The sequence below is a fragment of the Drosophila nasuta genome, chromosome X (genome assembly GCF_023558535.2).
Source record: "Drosophila nasuta strain 15112-1781.00 chromosome X, ASM2355853v1, whole genome shotgun sequence".
NCBI classification, from domain to species: domain Eukaryota; kingdom Metazoa; phylum Arthropoda; class Insecta; order Diptera; family Drosophilidae; genus Drosophila; species Drosophila nasuta.
This window is the reverse complement of record NC_083459.1, coordinates 22,868,846-22,885,667: the sequence shown is the minus strand read 5'-3', so window position 1 is coordinate 22,885,667 and position 16,822 is coordinate 22,868,846. Positions and strand designations below refer to the sequence as shown.

General features: G+C 41.9%; 5 protein-coding genes across 5 annotated transcripts; 2 read left to right on the top strand and 3 right to left on the bottom strand.

Moving 5' to 3' along the window:
• Positions 1 to 44: 44 nt before the first annotated feature.
• Positions 45 to 3,105, top strand: LOC132795752 (cdc42 homolog). Its single transcript, XM_060806627.1, has 3 exons — positions 45 to 200; positions 1,848 to 2,164; positions 2,262 to 3,105. Exons 2-3 carry the CDS (start codon positions 1,877 to 1,879, stop codon positions 2,547 to 2,549), a joined length of 576 nt encoding a protein of 191 aa, XP_060662610.1. The 5' UTR covers positions 45 to 200; positions 1,848 to 1,876; the 3' UTR covers positions 2,550 to 3,105.
• On the bottom strand, positions 2,893 to 5,373 carry LOC132795751 (probable tRNA N6-adenosine threonylcarbamoyltransferase, mitochondrial). The gene is made up of 2 exons (XM_060806626.1): positions 5,156 to 5,373; positions 2,893 to 5,101 (listed from the first exon to the last, which is right to left on the bottom strand). The coding sequence occupies exons 1-2, from the start codon at positions 5,326 to 5,328 to the stop codon at positions 4,060 to 4,062; spliced, it is 1,215 nt and encodes a 404-aa protein (XP_060662609.1). The 5' UTR covers positions 5,329 to 5,373; the 3' UTR covers positions 2,893 to 4,059.
• A 258-nt stretch (positions 5,374 to 5,631) lies between these two features.
• LOC132795750 (Golgi resident protein GCP60) lies at positions 5,632 to 8,783 on the bottom strand. The gene is made up of 4 exons (XM_060806625.1): positions 8,545 to 8,783; positions 8,050 to 8,477; positions 6,432 to 6,917; positions 5,632 to 6,361 (listed from the first exon to the last, which is right to left on the bottom strand). The coding sequence occupies exons 1-4, from the start codon at positions 8,633 to 8,635 to the stop codon at positions 5,912 to 5,914; spliced, it is 1,455 nt and encodes a 484-aa protein (XP_060662608.1). The 5' UTR covers positions 8,636 to 8,783; the 3' UTR covers positions 5,632 to 5,911.
• Positions 8,784 to 9,262: 479 nt separating this feature from the next.
• On the top strand, positions 9,263 to 11,303 carry LOC132795747 (probable RNA-binding protein CG14230). Its single transcript, XM_060806622.1, has 4 exons — positions 9,263 to 9,537; positions 9,598 to 9,887; positions 9,946 to 11,053; positions 11,118 to 11,303. Exons 1-4 carry the CDS (start codon positions 9,345 to 9,347, stop codon positions 11,276 to 11,278), a joined length of 1,752 nt encoding a protein of 583 aa, XP_060662605.1. The 5' UTR covers positions 9,263 to 9,344; the 3' UTR covers positions 11,279 to 11,303.
• A 399-nt stretch (positions 11,304 to 11,702) lies between these two features.
• On the bottom strand, positions 11,703 to 16,344 carry LOC132796462 (uncharacterized protein DDB_G0271670). The gene is made up of 4 exons (XM_060807638.1): positions 16,195 to 16,344; positions 13,849 to 14,834; positions 12,942 to 13,022; positions 11,703 to 12,878 (listed from the first exon to the last, which is right to left on the bottom strand). Exons 1-4 carry the CDS (start codon positions 16,195 to 16,197, stop codon positions 12,269 to 12,271), a joined length of 1,680 nt encoding a protein of 559 aa, XP_060663621.1. The 5' UTR covers positions 16,198 to 16,344; the 3' UTR covers positions 11,703 to 12,268.
• Between the last annotated feature and the right edge of the window lie 478 nt (positions 16,345 to 16,822).

Below are 16,822 nucleotides of genomic sequence, written 5' to 3'. Positions count from 1 at the left end.
ATTGCGACGACTGAATGACTATCGCTGTGGCAACCCTGTGCTTCGTCATTCGCACGCATACAGATTACTATTTGCTGGAGAGAACGAATGAACGAACACACAAAAGAAAAATAGTAGTTTTCTATACGAATCGACGCCCAACCCAGCCCAAAAAAAAGAAAGATCATATTTGTTGCCGTTTTCAATCCAAAAACCAATTTGTAAGTAAAATTGCGGAAGTTCAATTCGGTTATGAAAACACACAAAATTCGTGTATCACAATTATCTACAATTTATATACACATATGCTGCTGCTGTGTGCAAAAGAAAGAGAAAATTCTGAAGTGAAAAGTAACGAAAAATGTTAACGATGACTGCTTTGGCTGCTTCTGCTTCTGCTTGTCTGCACGTCAGTGTGTGCGTAAATGAGTGTGTGTGTGTGTGTTCAGTGTGCGTCAGTGTTTGTTAAAAAGTGAAAAAAAAGACTATTGGTTTAATTTCATTCTTGCTGCTGGCGAATTTTCGAAATTTTGTGCCTTTTAATTTGTGCATTTCGTTCGCTTGCGCTTGGCTTTCTAATTGTTGTAAACTTATGTGTATGCACGTCTCTGTGTATGTATGCACACACACAAGCGTAAACACCTACAGGCGTTTCTGCCTGTATTTGTACACAAGTGCATTTGTGTCAAAATAAATTAGCATATTTGCTACAGTCAAAACTACGCTTCGAAAACCCACACACACGCGCTTACGCACTAAACGAACACACACACATACGCATTGCAGTGTTCTTGTGTATGTCACATGCATGCATTGCGTGTAAGTGTGTGTGTTTTGTTGTTGGTGGGGGAAAGAGAGCGCTGCATATTTCATATTAGAACTGCCTGCGAGCTTATCTAAGTACTCTGTGTGTGTTGGTGTGTGTGTGTTTTTTTTTTCTTTCATTCTGCACAAACACATACGCAGCTTGAGTCATCGCCATCGCCTGTGTGAATTCTCTGCTTATGCTCCACTAAAAAAAAAGGAAGCCGGCGGCGCGGTGGCGACAACGACGACGTTGACGATACCGCCCGGTTGTGTGTGTGTGTGGGTGTGTATGTGCGTTGTACAAAGTTCCGCAGATACAACTCGTTCGCATAGATAAGACAATAAATAGTTCAGCAAAAATACTTACATTTGTGTATAAAAAATTACAAGTAAATCGCAATTTTCGTCTCTGCATTGCATTGATATGTGCCTGTGTGTGTGTCTGTGTGTACATTGGGGCTGGGATAATAACAAAGCAACACTCCCACCAAACGTTTTGCTACCAGTGTCTCCACTGCCTCTTAGCGCCTTGCCTGACATTCTCATCCCCTTGTCCATCCACACCCGTTGCGAAAGTAATTAAGGCATATGAGCGACACACACATACAGACGCACACACATGTACACTGTATAATATAGCTCAGATAAAGTGAAGCTTTTATATATAGACATTTTTCGCTATAATGCACTTCTCAACTCCAATTCCAATCAGCAAATTATTGTAACTGTGATCGGGGGGCGGGCTGTGGACAGTAATATGTAAGCTGTGGGAAGTTTATGTGCAGTGTGTCCACACTATTTGCATAGTTCATAGATTGTTATAAATACAAAAAATAATATAAACATATTTGCACAGTTCTTATAAATTCTTATAAATACATAAAATATATATTTGCACATAAAGTGAAGATATGTGGAAATATCTTCGTATTATTTTTATATTCGATTCTAATTCTCGATAAACCCACAAGTTGTGAATTGCAAACTTTGTGACAAGTGTGTCCCCATTATTTTTATATGTAATAATCATAATAATAATATTTTGTGTCATTTCTTCTTAGAAAGCGCTTTGTCAGCTAACTCGTTCGGTATGCAAACCATCAAGTGTGTGGTCGTTGGGGATGGCGCTGTGGGCAAGACCTGCCTCCTAATCTCATACACAACCAACAAATTTCCATCGGAATATGTGCCAACTGTATTCGACAATTATGCGGTTACCGTGATGATTGGCGGCGAGCCATATACGCTCGGATTGTTTGATACGGCCGGACAGGAGGATTACGATCGTCTGCGTCCGCTGTCATATCCGCAAACGGATGTATTTCTCGTCTGCTTCTCGGTTGTCAGTCCCAGTTCGTTCGAGAACGTTAAGGAGAAGGTAATACAATCGTTATCGATATCGATAGCGATATCGTTATCATCATTATCGCCATTCACATTGCCATTGTTTATTAATTTGTTCCTCTTCCGTTCAGTGGGTGCCTGAGATAACGCACCATTGTCAGAAGACGCCGTTCCTGCTGGTTGGCACACAAATCGATTTGCGCGACGAGACGAGCACATTGGAAAAGCTGGCGAAGAACAAGCAGAAGCCAATCACATCGGAGCAGGGCGAGAAACTGGCCAAGGAGCTGAAGGCCGTCAAATATGTGGAATGCTCGGCTCTCACACAGAAGGGCCTGAAAAATGTGTTCGATGAGGCCATACTCGCTGCTTTGGAGCCACCAGAGCCAACCAAGAGGAGGAGATGCAAATTCCTCTAAGAGTTTCTCTGTTTTGTTTGTTGTCATTTCGCTTGTTTTTTATTTCTTCTTCTTCGTCCTTAAAACAAACAAATTGCAATATGCTAACTATACATATACACATATATATATCCATATATCTTTTATACATATATGTATATATATATATATATATATAACATGTATGTATGTATTTCCCTGCGCCCCTTTTAAATTGTATTAATCGATATACTCGCTTCAAAACCCCAGCTTAAAATGCGTTTGCCAGCTAATCCTAAAATTATGATTTAAATTATGTTTTGTTTTTGCCCCCTTGTCTCGTGCCCCAACTTTCGAATGTAGCATTACATTCAATTTCCCTACCTTTCCAAACTTTTTGTTTTGTTTTGTTTTTTTTTTTTTTGGCGCAATTTTCTTATAAGATGAACAACAAAACAATGAAGAAATAAGCAAAAAACAAACAACAATAACAATATAGCAAACAAATTATTTATATATATATATATACAAAATTAAGAGAAGAAAAAACAAAAACACAAAAAAAAAATCAAGAGAAAATTGAATGATGCAAATGATAGAGGAAGAGAGAGAGAGGAGGAGGAAGAAGAAAAAAGTATGCAATTTTCTGTTTTGCATAACTATATATAAAAAGTATAAAATAATAACAAATAACCTAACCTAACGAACTAGGAGAGGAAAGAAAGCCCAGAAGAAGTGTGAAGGGAGAGACAGCAATAAAAAATATAAAGCAAAAACAAACAAGAAGAAGAAGCATAGAAGCATTCACACACAGAACACAACACACACACACACATAAATAATTTAATAAAAGGATAACGCGTCATTGTATGTAAACGCTATTATGTAATAAAAAACAAACAAAAGAAAAACGTAAGAGTATTGAAATATATAAGTAACAACAATAATTATAATAAACAGAAGCAACAACAACCAGCAAGAATTGCAAAACAATACAATAAAAACAAAAAAATAGGATGAGAAACGAAACGGAAAACAATTCAAAATCTTAAGTATATAAGTATATTAATAATCCATAAAAACAACAACAAACAGCAGCGAAATGCGCAAGTTAAATGGAAAAAGCAAATGAAAGAAAGAAAAAAAAATTGTATTGTAGTTCAGCATAAACAACAAAAAATGAAAAACCAACAACAAAAAGAAAAAAAACGAACTAATGCATTTTTTAATATTTTTATATGTATACATTATCAATTTTTACATTTTTTTTTTAGACCTTAGACATTTGACATTATTGATTTCAGATATTATAATAAAAAAAAAAACAAAACAAAAACAACAACAAATATATATATATATCAACTTATATTGTTTAATGTCACGAGTTCGACCTGGAGTTCGTCAGTCTTTCAGCAACTTTGGTGACTCCGGATGCCTTCCACTTGTTGCACAGGATTTCATCTGACTCCTTCCAAGTTGAAGAAGGAACACCCACAGATTAGCTTTTAATTGAATTACAACTCCTTGGAGGATTTCTATCCAAGACTCTGCTTCACAGCGGCTGCACCCATCTGCACTTGATAGCTGCCTCCTGGAGCCTTTCCATTGCGGATTCGTGAAATCCCGCGCTGCCCTCCACCTGAATATTGTCCACATCGTGGCTGGAGACGGGTTTAATGCCATGTTGCAGCTGCTCGATGCCATGCCAGGCAATCATGACGCCATTGTCGGAGCAGTACCGTTTCGATGGCCTGAAGCAGCGACAATTGTACTGCTTGGCCAGATGCTCCAGATTCGCAAAGATCACATCGTTGTTGGCCACTCCGCCGGAGACGACGAGCGTAGGTGGCGCCTGGCCGAATAGATTCATCTCTGGTTGCAGGCAGAACTCCAAAGCCCGTTGTGTGCGATGCATCAGATGCCGGGAGACGGCGCGCAGTAATCCCGCACAGAAATCGCTATAGTTACTTATTATGCCATCGACTGGTGTGCGTTCATTTCGCTCCTGGTTGCGGATGGCACGAAACGCATTGTTCTTGATGCCCGCAAAGCTAAAATTGCAGTTGCGTTGCCGCGCCAGGGGAAGCGGAAACTCGTAAGCATCGGGATTGCGGGCAAATTGTGCGGCATGCTCCACGGCTCGTCCACCGTTCCACAGACGATACTGGGGCAGCACATAGAGTCGCAGACGTCGCGCAATCTTGTCGAATGCCTCGCCGGGTGCATCGTCCAGCGTCTCACCTAGCAGGGTCAATCGTCCGGGTGCATAGACCATCGCCAGCTGACTGTGGCCGCCACTGATGAGCAGACAGAGATACGGATACTGGAGATCTTCAATGTGCTCCATGCGTGCTTGCAGTGCATGCGCCTCCATGTGATGCACGGCCAGCAGCGGCTTCTGATGGCGACGTGCCAAATGGCGAGCGTAACGCAATCCCACCACCAAGCTGAGCGGCAGCCCGGGACATGTGGTCACCGCAATGGCCGCCAGTTGTTCAGGCTGCAACTGCGACTCCGCCAGGCAGCGTTCAAATGCGTCAGCGATGCGTGCCCGATGCAGATCCTGTGCCCGTGGTGGTATAATGCCGCCATAGCTACAAACAAACAACATATTTTAAAAGTTTCATTGAAGTTTACGCGTCACTTACCGCGTGTGAAACTCTTGTTGGGATTCCAAGACATTGGCGTGGACCTTTCCTGCCGTGTCGACTATGGCAATCCCTGTGTCATCGCAAGATGTCTCGATGCCCAGCACATAGCTCACGGCGCGTCGACTTGAGAAACGCGCATTTCGAAGCACTTGATTTGCCTTCGCATACATAATAACAATAACAATAATATGAGATAGCCGGCTTTTTGAATGTCTGACATCTGGCAACGCTGGCTGGCATTAATCGGTAATCGGTGGCAGACATTTTCGATACATGTCGCAGGTGTCTGAATGTGTGACATCTGGCAACACTGGCCGGCATTAATCGGCCATCGACGTCAGTCGCAACTGTCTGGCAACACTGGGTGGCATTGATAATCGATTGCAATTTTTGCGCCATTTGAATGGAGCAGCACTTTTGTGTGGTCAAATGTTTTGTGTCTGATATTAATTATTGATTTGGCTGGTTTTAAATACACATACATCAGCTGTATGTACATACATTTATTGTATTTTGAAAACTATATAATAAATAATATTGATTTAATCATTTTGTTGATGCAAATTGAAAATTGTGTGCAGTTACCAATTTGATGCATATTTGCACACATCCCTCGAAACACACACACACACATAAGTGTGTCAGGTTGCCGGCCTGCTGCACGACAGTGTTTTAAGTGTGACCAGTTCGAACTGGAGTTAAATTTTTGTTTTGGCGCTTCTATCGCTAATCGGTTCGATTCGATTCGTTTGCTTATCGTTCGTAGTAGACGCGATAATAGAGCGTTTTGGAACGCCAAATGCTGTAGCTATTGTCGAATTTCAGCAAATAGACACCCTCACCGGGATAGGAATGCGAACCCACATACACCTCGTTGTAGCACTCACGCCTATAGATTGGCACAATTATCGAAATGGGCGCCTTGGAAGCAGCTGCAGCCGCCGCCGAAGCTGCATTGTTTGCAGCAGCCGCCGCTTGGACGCTGCGATCGTGGGACAAAGAGCCAGACTCCAGATCCTCGGTGGTCGATAGATAATCCTCATCCACACAGTCCTCGTCCTCATCGCTGTCGCTCACATGCACCGTCACCTCATTGGTGATGGGTTTGGCCCATTCAAAGTAGATGCCGAAACCAATGTCATAGTTATCGGTGGCAAACTCCCAGAAGATGCACTTGCCATTGAGATTGGTGGGCACACGCACCTGTCGGAAACGAAGAGATTGTGCACTTAGGCAGGTGTAATCATGGATGAATGAGGAGTGTTTTGCTCACCGTTACCGTATCGCCATGGCCGATGGTAATGACGCCATCGCCATCGCCGGCGGACACTTCAGTCTTGAACTGGTCGATGTCTGGACGTGTCCAGATCTTGGCTGGACGTATCATCACATAATCATCGTACTCCTCCACCTCATGATGAGCTGTCGCTTGCTGCTCATGCTGATGCTGCTGCTGATGTTGTTGCTGCTGTTCATTCAGCTGCAATCCCTCCATGGCATTGGCCAGATTAACGCTGCTGCTGCTGTTGTTGTTGTTGCTGTTGTTGCCGCTCTGCAGCTGATCCTGCTGAGGCAGCTTCTCCGGCTCCTGGTGCGGCGGCATTTGCTCCTGTTCGCTCTGATTGGAATTGGGAGGCGGATGACTCTGTTGCTGCAGATGCAGCTGCTGCATATACTGATGATAATGCTCCCGCTGCAGCTGATGTATGAGCACCGCCTGCTGCTCGGGATTGCCAGGAAACTGCTTCTCTGCGTACAGCTGTAGAATGAAATGTTAAGTGTGTTTTAGTTCTTTTGTGTATTCACTCACTCGGCGTAATTGGGTCGTGACCTCATTCAACAGTCTCGCCATGAAGCGCCCATCCCCCAAAGACCTCTAATCCCAACCCCCAACCCCAACAACAGCAATTACCATTCATTATTGACACATTTACTGAGTCGGCGTCGACTTTGACAACAGGTGCAACAAGTTTCCCCTCTCTCTCTTCTCTCTCGTCCTGCCTCACAAAATCAATAGGTTGGCTACCTAGGAAAAAGCTACCTAGAAGTCTATTATGAGTTATTGCCAAGGTTCAGTTGTCCGTCTGCTCTGTCTTCTGTCTGTTCTCGAACTCTGTCAATTCGGGAGAGCTAAAGAATTGGAAACAATCCGAAGCTTCAAGTGCAGGAAAAGTATTTAATAATCATTGAAATTTTGGAGCTTTCCTAAGTAAATCTAAATTTATCATATTTATGTGTTTTTCTGAATAATTCATCATTTAGTAATTAAAGTTTAATTCAAAAATTACGAAAATATTATAAAAAATGTGATAAACTTGATTTAAAAAATATGTACTTCATATTAAAACTTTTATTTCAAAAGTAATCATTAAGTTTTTTTTGGATAAAATTGATTTAAAACATAAAAGAACTGTATTTCAAAAGTTAAAATTAATTTTTTTTTGTTAAAATTGATTTAAAACATGTGTTTATTTTTATTTATAAAATTGATTTAAACATATGTACTTCAAAAGAAACCATTGTTTCCAAAGGTACCATTAGAGGTTTTTTTTTGTGATAAGAAGTTTTTTTTTGTGATTCATTTATATCAACGGCTGATATGTGACTAACACAGAACTATAATTGATTTGAATTTATTATTTTTTAGCTGTTTTGTTTTATCAATATGGTTTAAAAATAATAAAAAAATAACTCAAAATAAATAATTATCCTTGAAGTAAAGTCGTAAAATCGTTACTGATATTTTCTTTGTTCGTTAAAAAAGAATTTTGTTTTAATTCATTTATGCTTTTACATGAGAAACAGAGAAATAGTACTTCAGCTACTCTCAGAAACTGTCTCTTGGTTATATATGTAGATGGTTAGGGTATTTGGAAGTCGGTGTCACTTACCTTGAACTGCTGATAGGTCTGCTTGTTGAGTGCATCCTGCAGCTGGCGTCGCTGCAATTCCTCCTTGTAGCCCTCCTCGAGCAGCTGCTGCTGTTCCCGCTCGCGTCGCTCTCTCGCCTCCTTTTCCAGCTCCATGCGACGCAGTTCGTCCTTCAGGGTGTCGTCACGATTCTGACGCACCGCCTCGATGTATGGTCGGAATGCACTGCACATGGTGTCCAGCAGATCGATGAATCCCTCCTGCGCCTGCTCTCGCGTGATGTCGCCCAACAGCTGCCAATGCTGTTGCCTGTCGCGTCCAATCACATCGAGAACTCCCAAAGCCGGCGCATCGTTGGTGTTGAAGGGTCCGAGTTGTGCCTGTTGCTTAAACGCAATCAGCTTGAGATTATCCTCGTATGATAAATGAATCGCTTTGCCCGAGTTCTCTGCAAATTGCAAATGTTAAGAGTGAGAAGCCAAATAAATCAAAATGCCAATTTTCCCTGCACTTACGTTTGTAGAATGTAAAGGCGAGACGATACAGCTCCTGTAGTGGAAATCCCCATTTCTCCAAAGCCGGTGCAGTGGGGCTTTTGTTCTCCATGCTTGCCGTTTTTTTCTTCCTGTCCTTGCAATTAATTATCCTGGCTGCTGTTACAAAAATAATTCGCACAGCAGAGAAAACAAAAATAAATAATAAAGTCTGACTGTGTGCGTGTGCCCGTATGTGTGTGTGGCCGGCAGTGTGACCGTTGCATTGACCATTCAATTATACCAAATGGCTCAAATTATTATACCAGTGTTTACTGCACTTTTCTTACTTATGCCATTAAATAACAAATATATTTGAAATTATTTAAAGATTGACAATACATTAATATGTATGTTTCATTTAATTTTAGCTTGAAAACATAAGATATTTTGTGCAATATGTCGTAAATGGTCACATTTCAAACAGCTGTATGTTTCTATCGAAACTAACGACGATAGGTGGGATTATCGACACGTCACACTGCAGTAAGAGCCACCATATATACTTTTATTTTCGAAATTGAATTCTACGCTTACGTGCAGTAGTGCTCTGAATTTATTGTACATTTATTGCCAAACATTGTGACAGCAAACGGCTCTCACACGAATCTATTTAAATTTTGTTTGTGACGTCACAGCAATTCGTACGATGACTTGCAAGCTATCGATTACTGTTGCATATTTTGCAACACTACCGCACAACACTACCGCCCAGCTGAGTGCTGTGAATTGTAAGATACACGTGCGATCATTTCGCTGGCAAGTTATTTGCAAACAATAATATGGGAAGCACACGTTTCTTCTTGGCTGACTTGCCCAGTCGAACCACAGAGCAGGATCTGCGATCATTGTTCCAGGACTACGGCCATGTGGAACGCGTCGAGTTAAAAACAAAAGAGCAAATTATCGACGCTGGAGAAACGGTGACCAAAGTGATTGCCTTCGTCACCGTTCAAACCGACGATGCACATTATTGTAAGTTTGAATCGTAAAATATATATAGTTAGCTAATTTGAACTCTTTGTTTTTTTTTAGGCCTCAATGAGTTAAACTGGCAGAAGCTGCATGGCTACAAATTGAAAGTCTCGTTGGCCAAAGAATCGTTTCTCGATCGCTTGAAGCGTGAACGTGACGAAGGGCAGCAGGATGGACAGCAACAGACGGATGCACACAATGATTACCAGAGCAGTTCCCGGCTGCTAGCACAGAATACGCAGAACAAACGACGCGTGTTTGGTGAGCACGAGGAGATTAATGATGATGAAGTGCCAATCGAGCTGCTGATCACCAAGAAACGTGCCGCCAACTCCATGCACAATGGCAAAGTAAGATGTCCTCATTAGTAAATTAACATTTACTACAGCGTGTGACTTTGTTTTGCAGATTGTCATACAACAGGAGCAGGATGTAAAGCCGCTGCACATCATCGAACAGCACAAGAAGCAGAAGAAAGCCAATCTTGATGCGAAGGCGACAATTGCGGACCAGAAACGCAAGGAGTCGTTGAACAAAATGCAGCAACAGCATCAGCAAAAGAAATCCGCCATACAGATTGCGCTCTCCTCCGAAGCGGGGCAAGCGAAGCGCATCAAATTTAGCGATGCCGAAGAGGACGACGACGAAGAGGAGCAGCAGAAGCAGAAAAAGCAAACAAAGATGGATCTCTTCGATGATGATGATGAGGAGGAGGAGGATGCGGAAGGCTTTCAGCTGCCACAGCACAGTGGCAAGAAAGGTGAACGTCTTGTGGAGATGCAAAGCAAACAGAGTCTTGATCCCAGATTTCGGATAACGTCGAACTTTGTCGCCGACGACGACAACGATGAGGATGAGAATGAGCAGGAAGATGAGGAACACCATGAGCCACAATCAGGGCAAGAGGTGAGTGAACGCAACTGGCAGATGGGCATCTTGGAGCAGGTGATTGGACGTAAGATCGACACTGCCAAATCGGATCCGTCAAAAGCATCGAAAAGCAAGAAAATGTTGCGCTTTGATCCGGCCAAAGAGGAGCATCAAAAGCTGCTCAGAACCAAGGCAAAGAAACCCGATGTTGTCCGCCAACAATCCACAGATGAGGCAGTCGAGGAGAGTGCCACAAGTGGGACTGCGCCTGTTTCGCAAAGCGCCTTCTATGTGGTCACCGATACATTGAAGGAATCGCTAAAGATGCGCGGTGAAGGATTCAGTTTGTTGGACATGTTTGGCAGTAGTCACGAGGAGGCTGCGGCCGAGCGACAGGATCAGCTGGAGAAACTCGGTCACGAGAAGATATTGGTCAACAGCAAGGCGAACAGTAGCAAACTTGGCCTGCAATCGGCGAATCCCTTCAGCTACGATTCCTCGGACAGTGACGAGGAAGATGAAGTCACTGAAGAGCCGGCGACAGCGTCCAAGGAGAACGAGGCACCTGTTGTTAAGCAGAAGCAAAAGAAGCAACAAATCCAACTGGAATCATTCTTTATACCCAAGAACGATGTTCGCTTGAAAGGTAATTAAATGCAAACTAACGAGAAAAGTAACTGTCTCGCTCATTTCCATTTCCGTTCTTTCAGAGGGTGCGAAATTCTTCAAGTCGAGCAAACCGGAGTTGGAGAATGAGAACTATGATGAGGTCAAGAAGCGGCTGAAGCTGCTCATTACCAAGAAGATTGCCAAGACGCAGAAGGCGATGCCAGGCAGCAAGACGGCGAAGAAAAGCAAAAGTAAAAAATAAATACATAACTGAAGTTTATACATTTTTTTAAATTGCGCAAGTGTTATACGGTTCGTGAGTGCATTTCGTATTGCATACTTTCAGGCGCGTCATGCAAATGTTGGTTCATGTCAGAAATGCGTTTTGTATTGCATACTTTTAGGAGCTAATTGAAAGTGCACAATTATGTATTGCACACTGCCTGTGAGTTCAAAATAAAAGCAATGAATTTTTAAAAATTGCTTGATACATACAATAAAATAAGCAGTTTATACATTTTTTTTTACAAATATTTTTTCAAGTGATCTATTTAGTGCATTTTACTGCAAACACAAAATATTTAATGTATAAAATTTTTGTAGCATACTTTTAGGTAGCTGATCATTAGAGACTTTCGCTGTAGCGAAATTTCAGATTGAAACAAGTTTTTTTGGTTTTTCAAAATTGGTGTTTGTATGTATTTAACTAAATTAAAAAAATTATCGATGTATACATAATATACATACGCACACACATACACACACATATTAATATGTTCCTGCACAAATGCATTTGAGCCCCATTTTAGCTCCAACTTAAGCGCGAATAATTTGGTTAAAAACGATTAAAAAAAAGGTTATTAAAAAAAAGACAGGCGGACATGCAGACCCGATCAAAAAATATGACGCAAATACTAACTACTTAAATGGTTTCGATTTTAAAAGGCAAGTCTGCAGTCAGCTGCATTTTGGGGTAAGTGGATTGATTGATTAAAACCTTAACCTATATATGTATTTAAAAATTAAGTTAGTGCTGGCAATATGCAACTTGGACAAGAGAGACAGACAGTTATTTGTTTGGTATGGGTTTTGATTTGGGATTGGGGTTTTGTGGACGAATCCTTAAGCACTTGGTGAGAGAGCTATTAAGTAATCGATTGCAAATCTCATAGAAATTCGAGGCATGGCTCGTCTTTGGCACAGTTTCCTTTTTCTGCGGGGAACTTTTTTCCATCTACGTTTACGTCTACGTCTACGTCTCCGTTGCCTGCTCTTGTTCGTTCTGTTGCGTTGTGTCATCGTTGTTGTCATCGGGCACAACAACAACGGCATCTGGATCCGCCTCGTCCTCGTCTGCATCAGCATCAATCGGCTCCATGTCAACATCGACTGCAACGGCGGATTGAGAAGTTAGTGCTGGAGCTGGAGCTTGACTTGCAGGTGCTTCCTTGAGTGGAGCTACTGTTGTTGCTGTGCAGGATGACGATGATGCCGCGGAGGATGAAGAAGAGGAGGAGGTTGTGGTGGTGGAGGCGTTAACGGAGACTGAGGAGGACATCGCCGCCTTGCCGGCAGCTAGCGTCTCGATGGCCATCACGGTGCGCTCCAGCAGCTGCATCAATCGCTCCTCGCGTGCATCCATCCGCTTAAGCAGCTCCTCGTCGCGTTTCTCGCGTCGCTTCAGATACTCGATGAGCTCGTAGTTGGTGCTGTCGCCATCGGTGGACGTGGAGAGCTTGCGCTTGTTGTCGATGCTCTTCAACGATGCCGACGAGCTGCAATCGGACAAATTGTCCGTGTCCACAATCACGTCGGGATGCAGTATGTTCTGATCGATGCTCGGCGAGTAAAAGTTCTGGGCACTATTTTGATTCGAGATTAGTTTAAATTGTTGCATTTTTACGACATATTGAGAGGCTGCTTACCCATTGTAATTCGTCTGCATGAGCTGAATGTCGTCCGGATTGAATTCCCCCTCAGAGAGCGGCTCGGATCTGCAAGCAAGACTAATTACGTTAGTAGAGGCGGTAACAGAAAAGCGAATTCAATTACAATTGCATTTTGTTTTGGGTAGAAATACATTAGAATAGAACAATCTAGAGATAACCGATGGAACAATTCAGAATTCACTAGGAACTAATAAACTAGAACTCACAGTTAAACAAGTAAAGAGTTTGAGAATCGCTGAGGGAGGCCTTCAAACGCCTTCTTCATTGCATTTTTAGATTGCAGTTATCCACTTAGATTTATCTTTTCAACGAATGGATTCAAATAGATCAGAAACGAATAACCTAAGAATCAACGAGGTAGCAATTTAGATTTCACTAGTAATTTTTAATCGGAAATTAAGCAGCTAACAAATTGGAAGTCCCAGTTAACCAAGTAAAGAGTTTGAGTATCGCTGAGGAAGACAGTTTGTATTAATTGAAGTAACACGACAATTGTAAGATCGTTTAGAGATCGTTTGTAATGCTTTTATAAAGGCGTTAATACTTGGACAATCTCTGAGGAAGGTAGCTTAAAGGTCGTCTTAATAATAATATCGTGAGAGTCCTTCATAGTCCCCCATCATTAACTATGTTTTAACTGCGAGAATTAAACATATTGGGGAAAAGATAATCATTTCATTTGAATAGTATAAAATCTAAAAAAAAGTTTGAGGTGCTTTTCTAAAGGTGTTAATATTTTGAAAATCCCTGAGGAAGAAATTAAAGCGGAAATTTTGATAAAAGTTTAATTATTTTACACATTCCCTAATAACTAAACTTTTTTTTATTTAAATAGCAAAAAACCTAAAAAAAAAAGGGAAGCAATCTGCAGTTGGGAACTTACTTCATGGATATGTTGTTGTCGTTGGTGGTGCTGCTGTTGTTGTGGTGCAAGTTGAGCGCTCCGTTGCAGTCCTTGTCATAGTCCGGCGCCTCGGGCGGTTCATGATCCTTAAATGCGGCACTGTGATTCTGATTGTGACTGAGATTGTGACTGTGACTGTGACTGAGATTGTGGCTATGATTGTGACTGTGGTTGTGATTGTGGTTGTGTTGATTGTGCTGAGGTTCCTCCTCGTTGAGGGCGGTGCTGGGATTGCCCTGGAGTTGAGCTGCCACCGCGGCAGCTGCGGCGGCGGCTGCCACAGCGCCGGCAACCTGCAGCTGAAGAGGATTGTCATCGTAGCAGCCAACTTGCGAGGGCAGACCGGGCATTCCGACGGGCGCCTCGTTCAACTGTGTCTCCACAAAGTGATTGGGCAGGAAGCGTTCCAGTTTGCTAGCGCCACTCTGTGAGGAGTCCGTCGAGTGGGCGGCATGACTGAGACTCTGCAGCAGATTGTGCTGATGTGGCGTCAGATTGTCCTTGTTGAGCAGCACGCCCAGCTCGGCGGCCTGGCGACGTCGCTGATAGTAGGACAATTCATTGTGATTCTTTGAGATGAGCGCCAAACGTTTGCCATTCGACCCCCAGCACTCGCCGCGCTGCTCCTCGATCTCCTTGAACAGGAACATGTACGGCCAATTACGACGCACATGACGTTCGGGATTCTTTTTGAGCTGTGTGTAGATCTTCTTGAGATTCTCGTAGCGATTGCAGCATTGTTTTGCGGTTCGTTTTCGGGCGCTGAATCGATTTAGGACTTCGGCAACCATTTCCCACACGCTCGCATGATTCTTGCGGTTTGATTGGAAGGCGCTTTGGATGCGCTCCGATTTGACAATGTTCAGCAGCGCCACCGACTCCGGCACATTAAAGTAACTCTCCGGCGTACGCGGCGCTCGCTGATGGTGATAGCTGCTGGTCACTGTGGGCGGGTTCTTCGTCTCCTGCACGAGTAGAGGAACAGTTTAGAAAGAAGCAGAAGAAAAACGAGAGCTAGGTAGCTATTTCTATTCGAATCTCTCTCTCTCTCTCTCTCACGCTTTGCTCGCTTGACCCCTCCGTCAACTGATAAGATCTCTTCATCTGGCCAAGGTCTTAACGTTCCCTAACCGTCATCGCAGCTGAGCTCGATGCTAGATTACGCCTCACGAATCGGTTTACTAACCAATCTCAGTCTCTCTTGATACTACAGTAAAATGTATAAAGAATTTCTCATCCATGTTACACTCCCGAAACTCAAATAATATGATTCATCTTTCGGACTGACATCACATCTTATTCTCCTAGCAGAAAAAAAGAACTAGTTTTCCTGAAAAAATTAAGATTCGGAATTTACATTTGAATTCGTTTTACTCCTTTGAGAGTATGACATCATTCTACTCCCAGAGAATAACATAAATTCCCTCCTTCTGATTTATAATATTTTTTTTTTTTTTTTTTGATATTTTAAGACAATAGGAACATTTTGTAAAGGAAGACTTTGACTGAATCACTATTAATTCGGCATAACAAAACAAATATTATACCATAACTACTCTGTTGAATTCGCTTAAAGTTCACTCTTGATAAGAAAAATTTAAGAGTGAAAACCTCAAGCAAAGTTTTATTTTTCCTGTACTAAGTATAAATATGCTTCACATCGTATTCAGATAGTTTCCTAAGTGAGGTGTATAAATTGTATTATACTTAATAGTAATTATATGTATACCTTTAGCTTGAATTTTAATTCAGATAGTTTCCTAAGGTGAGGTGTATAAATTGTATTATATGTGCGGATGTATTTCTGAGGAATTATGTCTAGACCTTTAGCTTAAATTTTAATTTAGTTGTCTCCTCAAAATGAGGATTTTATGATTGCAAAGTATCATGAATTATGTATCTGACAAAAGGGAGACTGCAATAAAATAAATCTTTTATATTATATTCTACTATTGTATTCTTTTATATGTATATAAAAACTTTATGGACATCTAAAAAAACCTTAATACCGTGAGACTTATTGCTCTACAAAAACCTAACAACTGTTGAAACCTGAACCCTTCGAAAAATAACAGTTTAGGAGAATCTGCTTCTTCTTCTTCTTAGCGAGCTACTTGCAGACCCCCGTCAAGCTTCCTGGTATACAATGCAAGCTGATAAAAGCGCAGTTCGCAGCATAGAAGATGCATGCTAGAAGGGGAGAAATAGGGGAGGGGTTGGGGACTTTACTCGGATTGCGATCGTGCCTGAGATAGAGTCTGTTCATCCTCTCTCGCTCTCTCCCACACAGTTATTGTTGTTGTTTTGCTAGGTGCTCCTACTTACCATTTGAAAATTTGTTTGAGTCAGCAGCTTTTTTGAGTAAAGCGGCGGCGTTGACGTCGACGTCGACGTTGGCGTCAGCGTTAGCGTCTGCTGCTGCGGCCGCGGCGGCGGTGTTTTGTGCTGAGAAGGCGTAACGCTGAGATGTAGTATTTATGATTTTGCTATGCTCTTCTTTTATGCAAAAATCAAAACGTTGTATCTGTTTTTGTACTTTGTATTTCAACTGTTCACTTTAGAGATTTTGTATCCGTTTCTGTTTTCGAGTGTAGTACTAGAAATTCGAAATACAAAAAATACCGTTTAAAAATAACGCACTTCGATTTGGAGTGTACACACTGTAAATATTACATATGCATATACACACACACACACACGCGCGCATTGGGCATGCAATGCACACATACATACATACATATGTATGTGTTTGTGCTAACAAAATGTGAGCTGCGGGCAGAACAAACAAAATACTTTGGTACGCTTGGTCTATAGGTTCTTTTCTCCCAATGTTTTTACTTTTTGTTTTCTGCTCTTCCTCATAGTGTAGTTGTTGTTCTTGTTGTTGGTGTTGTATGGTATTTTGTATTTTGTTGTCAACGACGACGGCGACGACAACGACTATTAATATTTA

What these genes read in the sequence shown, in the direction of transcription:
- LOC132795750 (XM_060806625.1), bottom strand. Translation starts at nt 8,635, where the DNA reads ATGGAGAACAAAAGCCCCACTGCACCGGCTTTGGAGAAATGGGGATTT. An exon ending in AGACCTATCAGCAGTTCAAG is followed by an intron (nt 6,918 to 8,049) that starts GTAAGTGACACC and finishes TTCATTCTACAG; the next exon opens with CTGTACGCAGAGAAGCAGTT. An exon ending in GCCATGGCGATACGGTAACG is followed by an intron (nt 6,362 to 6,431) that starts GTGAGCAAAACA and finishes CGTTTCCGACAG; the next exon opens with GTGCGTGTGCCCACCAATCT.
- LOC132795752 (XM_060806627.1), top strand. Translation starts at nt 1,877, where the DNA reads ATGCAAACCATCAAGTGTGTGGTCGTTGGGGATGGCGCTGTGGGCAAG. An exon ending in TCGAGAACGTTAAGGAGAAG is followed by an intron (nt 2,165 to 2,261) that starts GTAATACAATCG and finishes TCTTCCGTTCAG; the next exon opens with TGGGTGCCTGAGATAACGCA.
- LOC132796462 (XM_060807638.1), bottom strand. An exon ending in GACAACAACATATCCATGAA is followed by an intron (nt 13,023 to 13,848) that starts GTAAGTTCCCAA and finishes TAACGTAATTAG; the next exon opens with TCTTGCTTGCAGATCCGAGC. An exon ending in ATGCAGACGAATTACAATGG is followed by an intron (nt 12,879 to 12,941) that starts GTAAGCAGCCTC and finishes GAATCAAAATAG; the next exon opens with TGCCCAGAACTTTTACTCGC.
- LOC132795751 (XM_060806626.1), bottom strand. Translation starts at nt 5,328, where the DNA reads ATGTATGCGAAGGCAAATCAAGTGCTTCGAAATGCGCGTTTCTCAAGT. An exon ending in CAACAAGAGTTTCACACGCG is followed by an intron (nt 5,102 to 5,155) that starts GTAAGTGACGCG and finishes GTTTGTTTGTAG; the next exon opens with CTATGGCGGCATTATACCAC.
- LOC132795747 (XM_060806622.1), top strand. Translation starts at nt 9,345, where the DNA reads ATGGGAAGCACACGTTTCTTCTTGGCTGACTTGCCCAGTCGAACCACA. An exon ending in AACCGACGATGCACATTATT is followed by an intron (nt 9,538 to 9,597) that starts GTAAGTTTGAAT and finishes GTTTTTTTTTAG; the next exon opens with GCCTCAATGAGTTAAACTGG. An exon ending in ACTCCATGCACAATGGCAAA is followed by an intron (nt 9,888 to 9,945) that starts GTAAGATGTCCT and finishes TTTGTTTTGCAG; the next exon opens with ATTGTCATACAACAGGAGCA.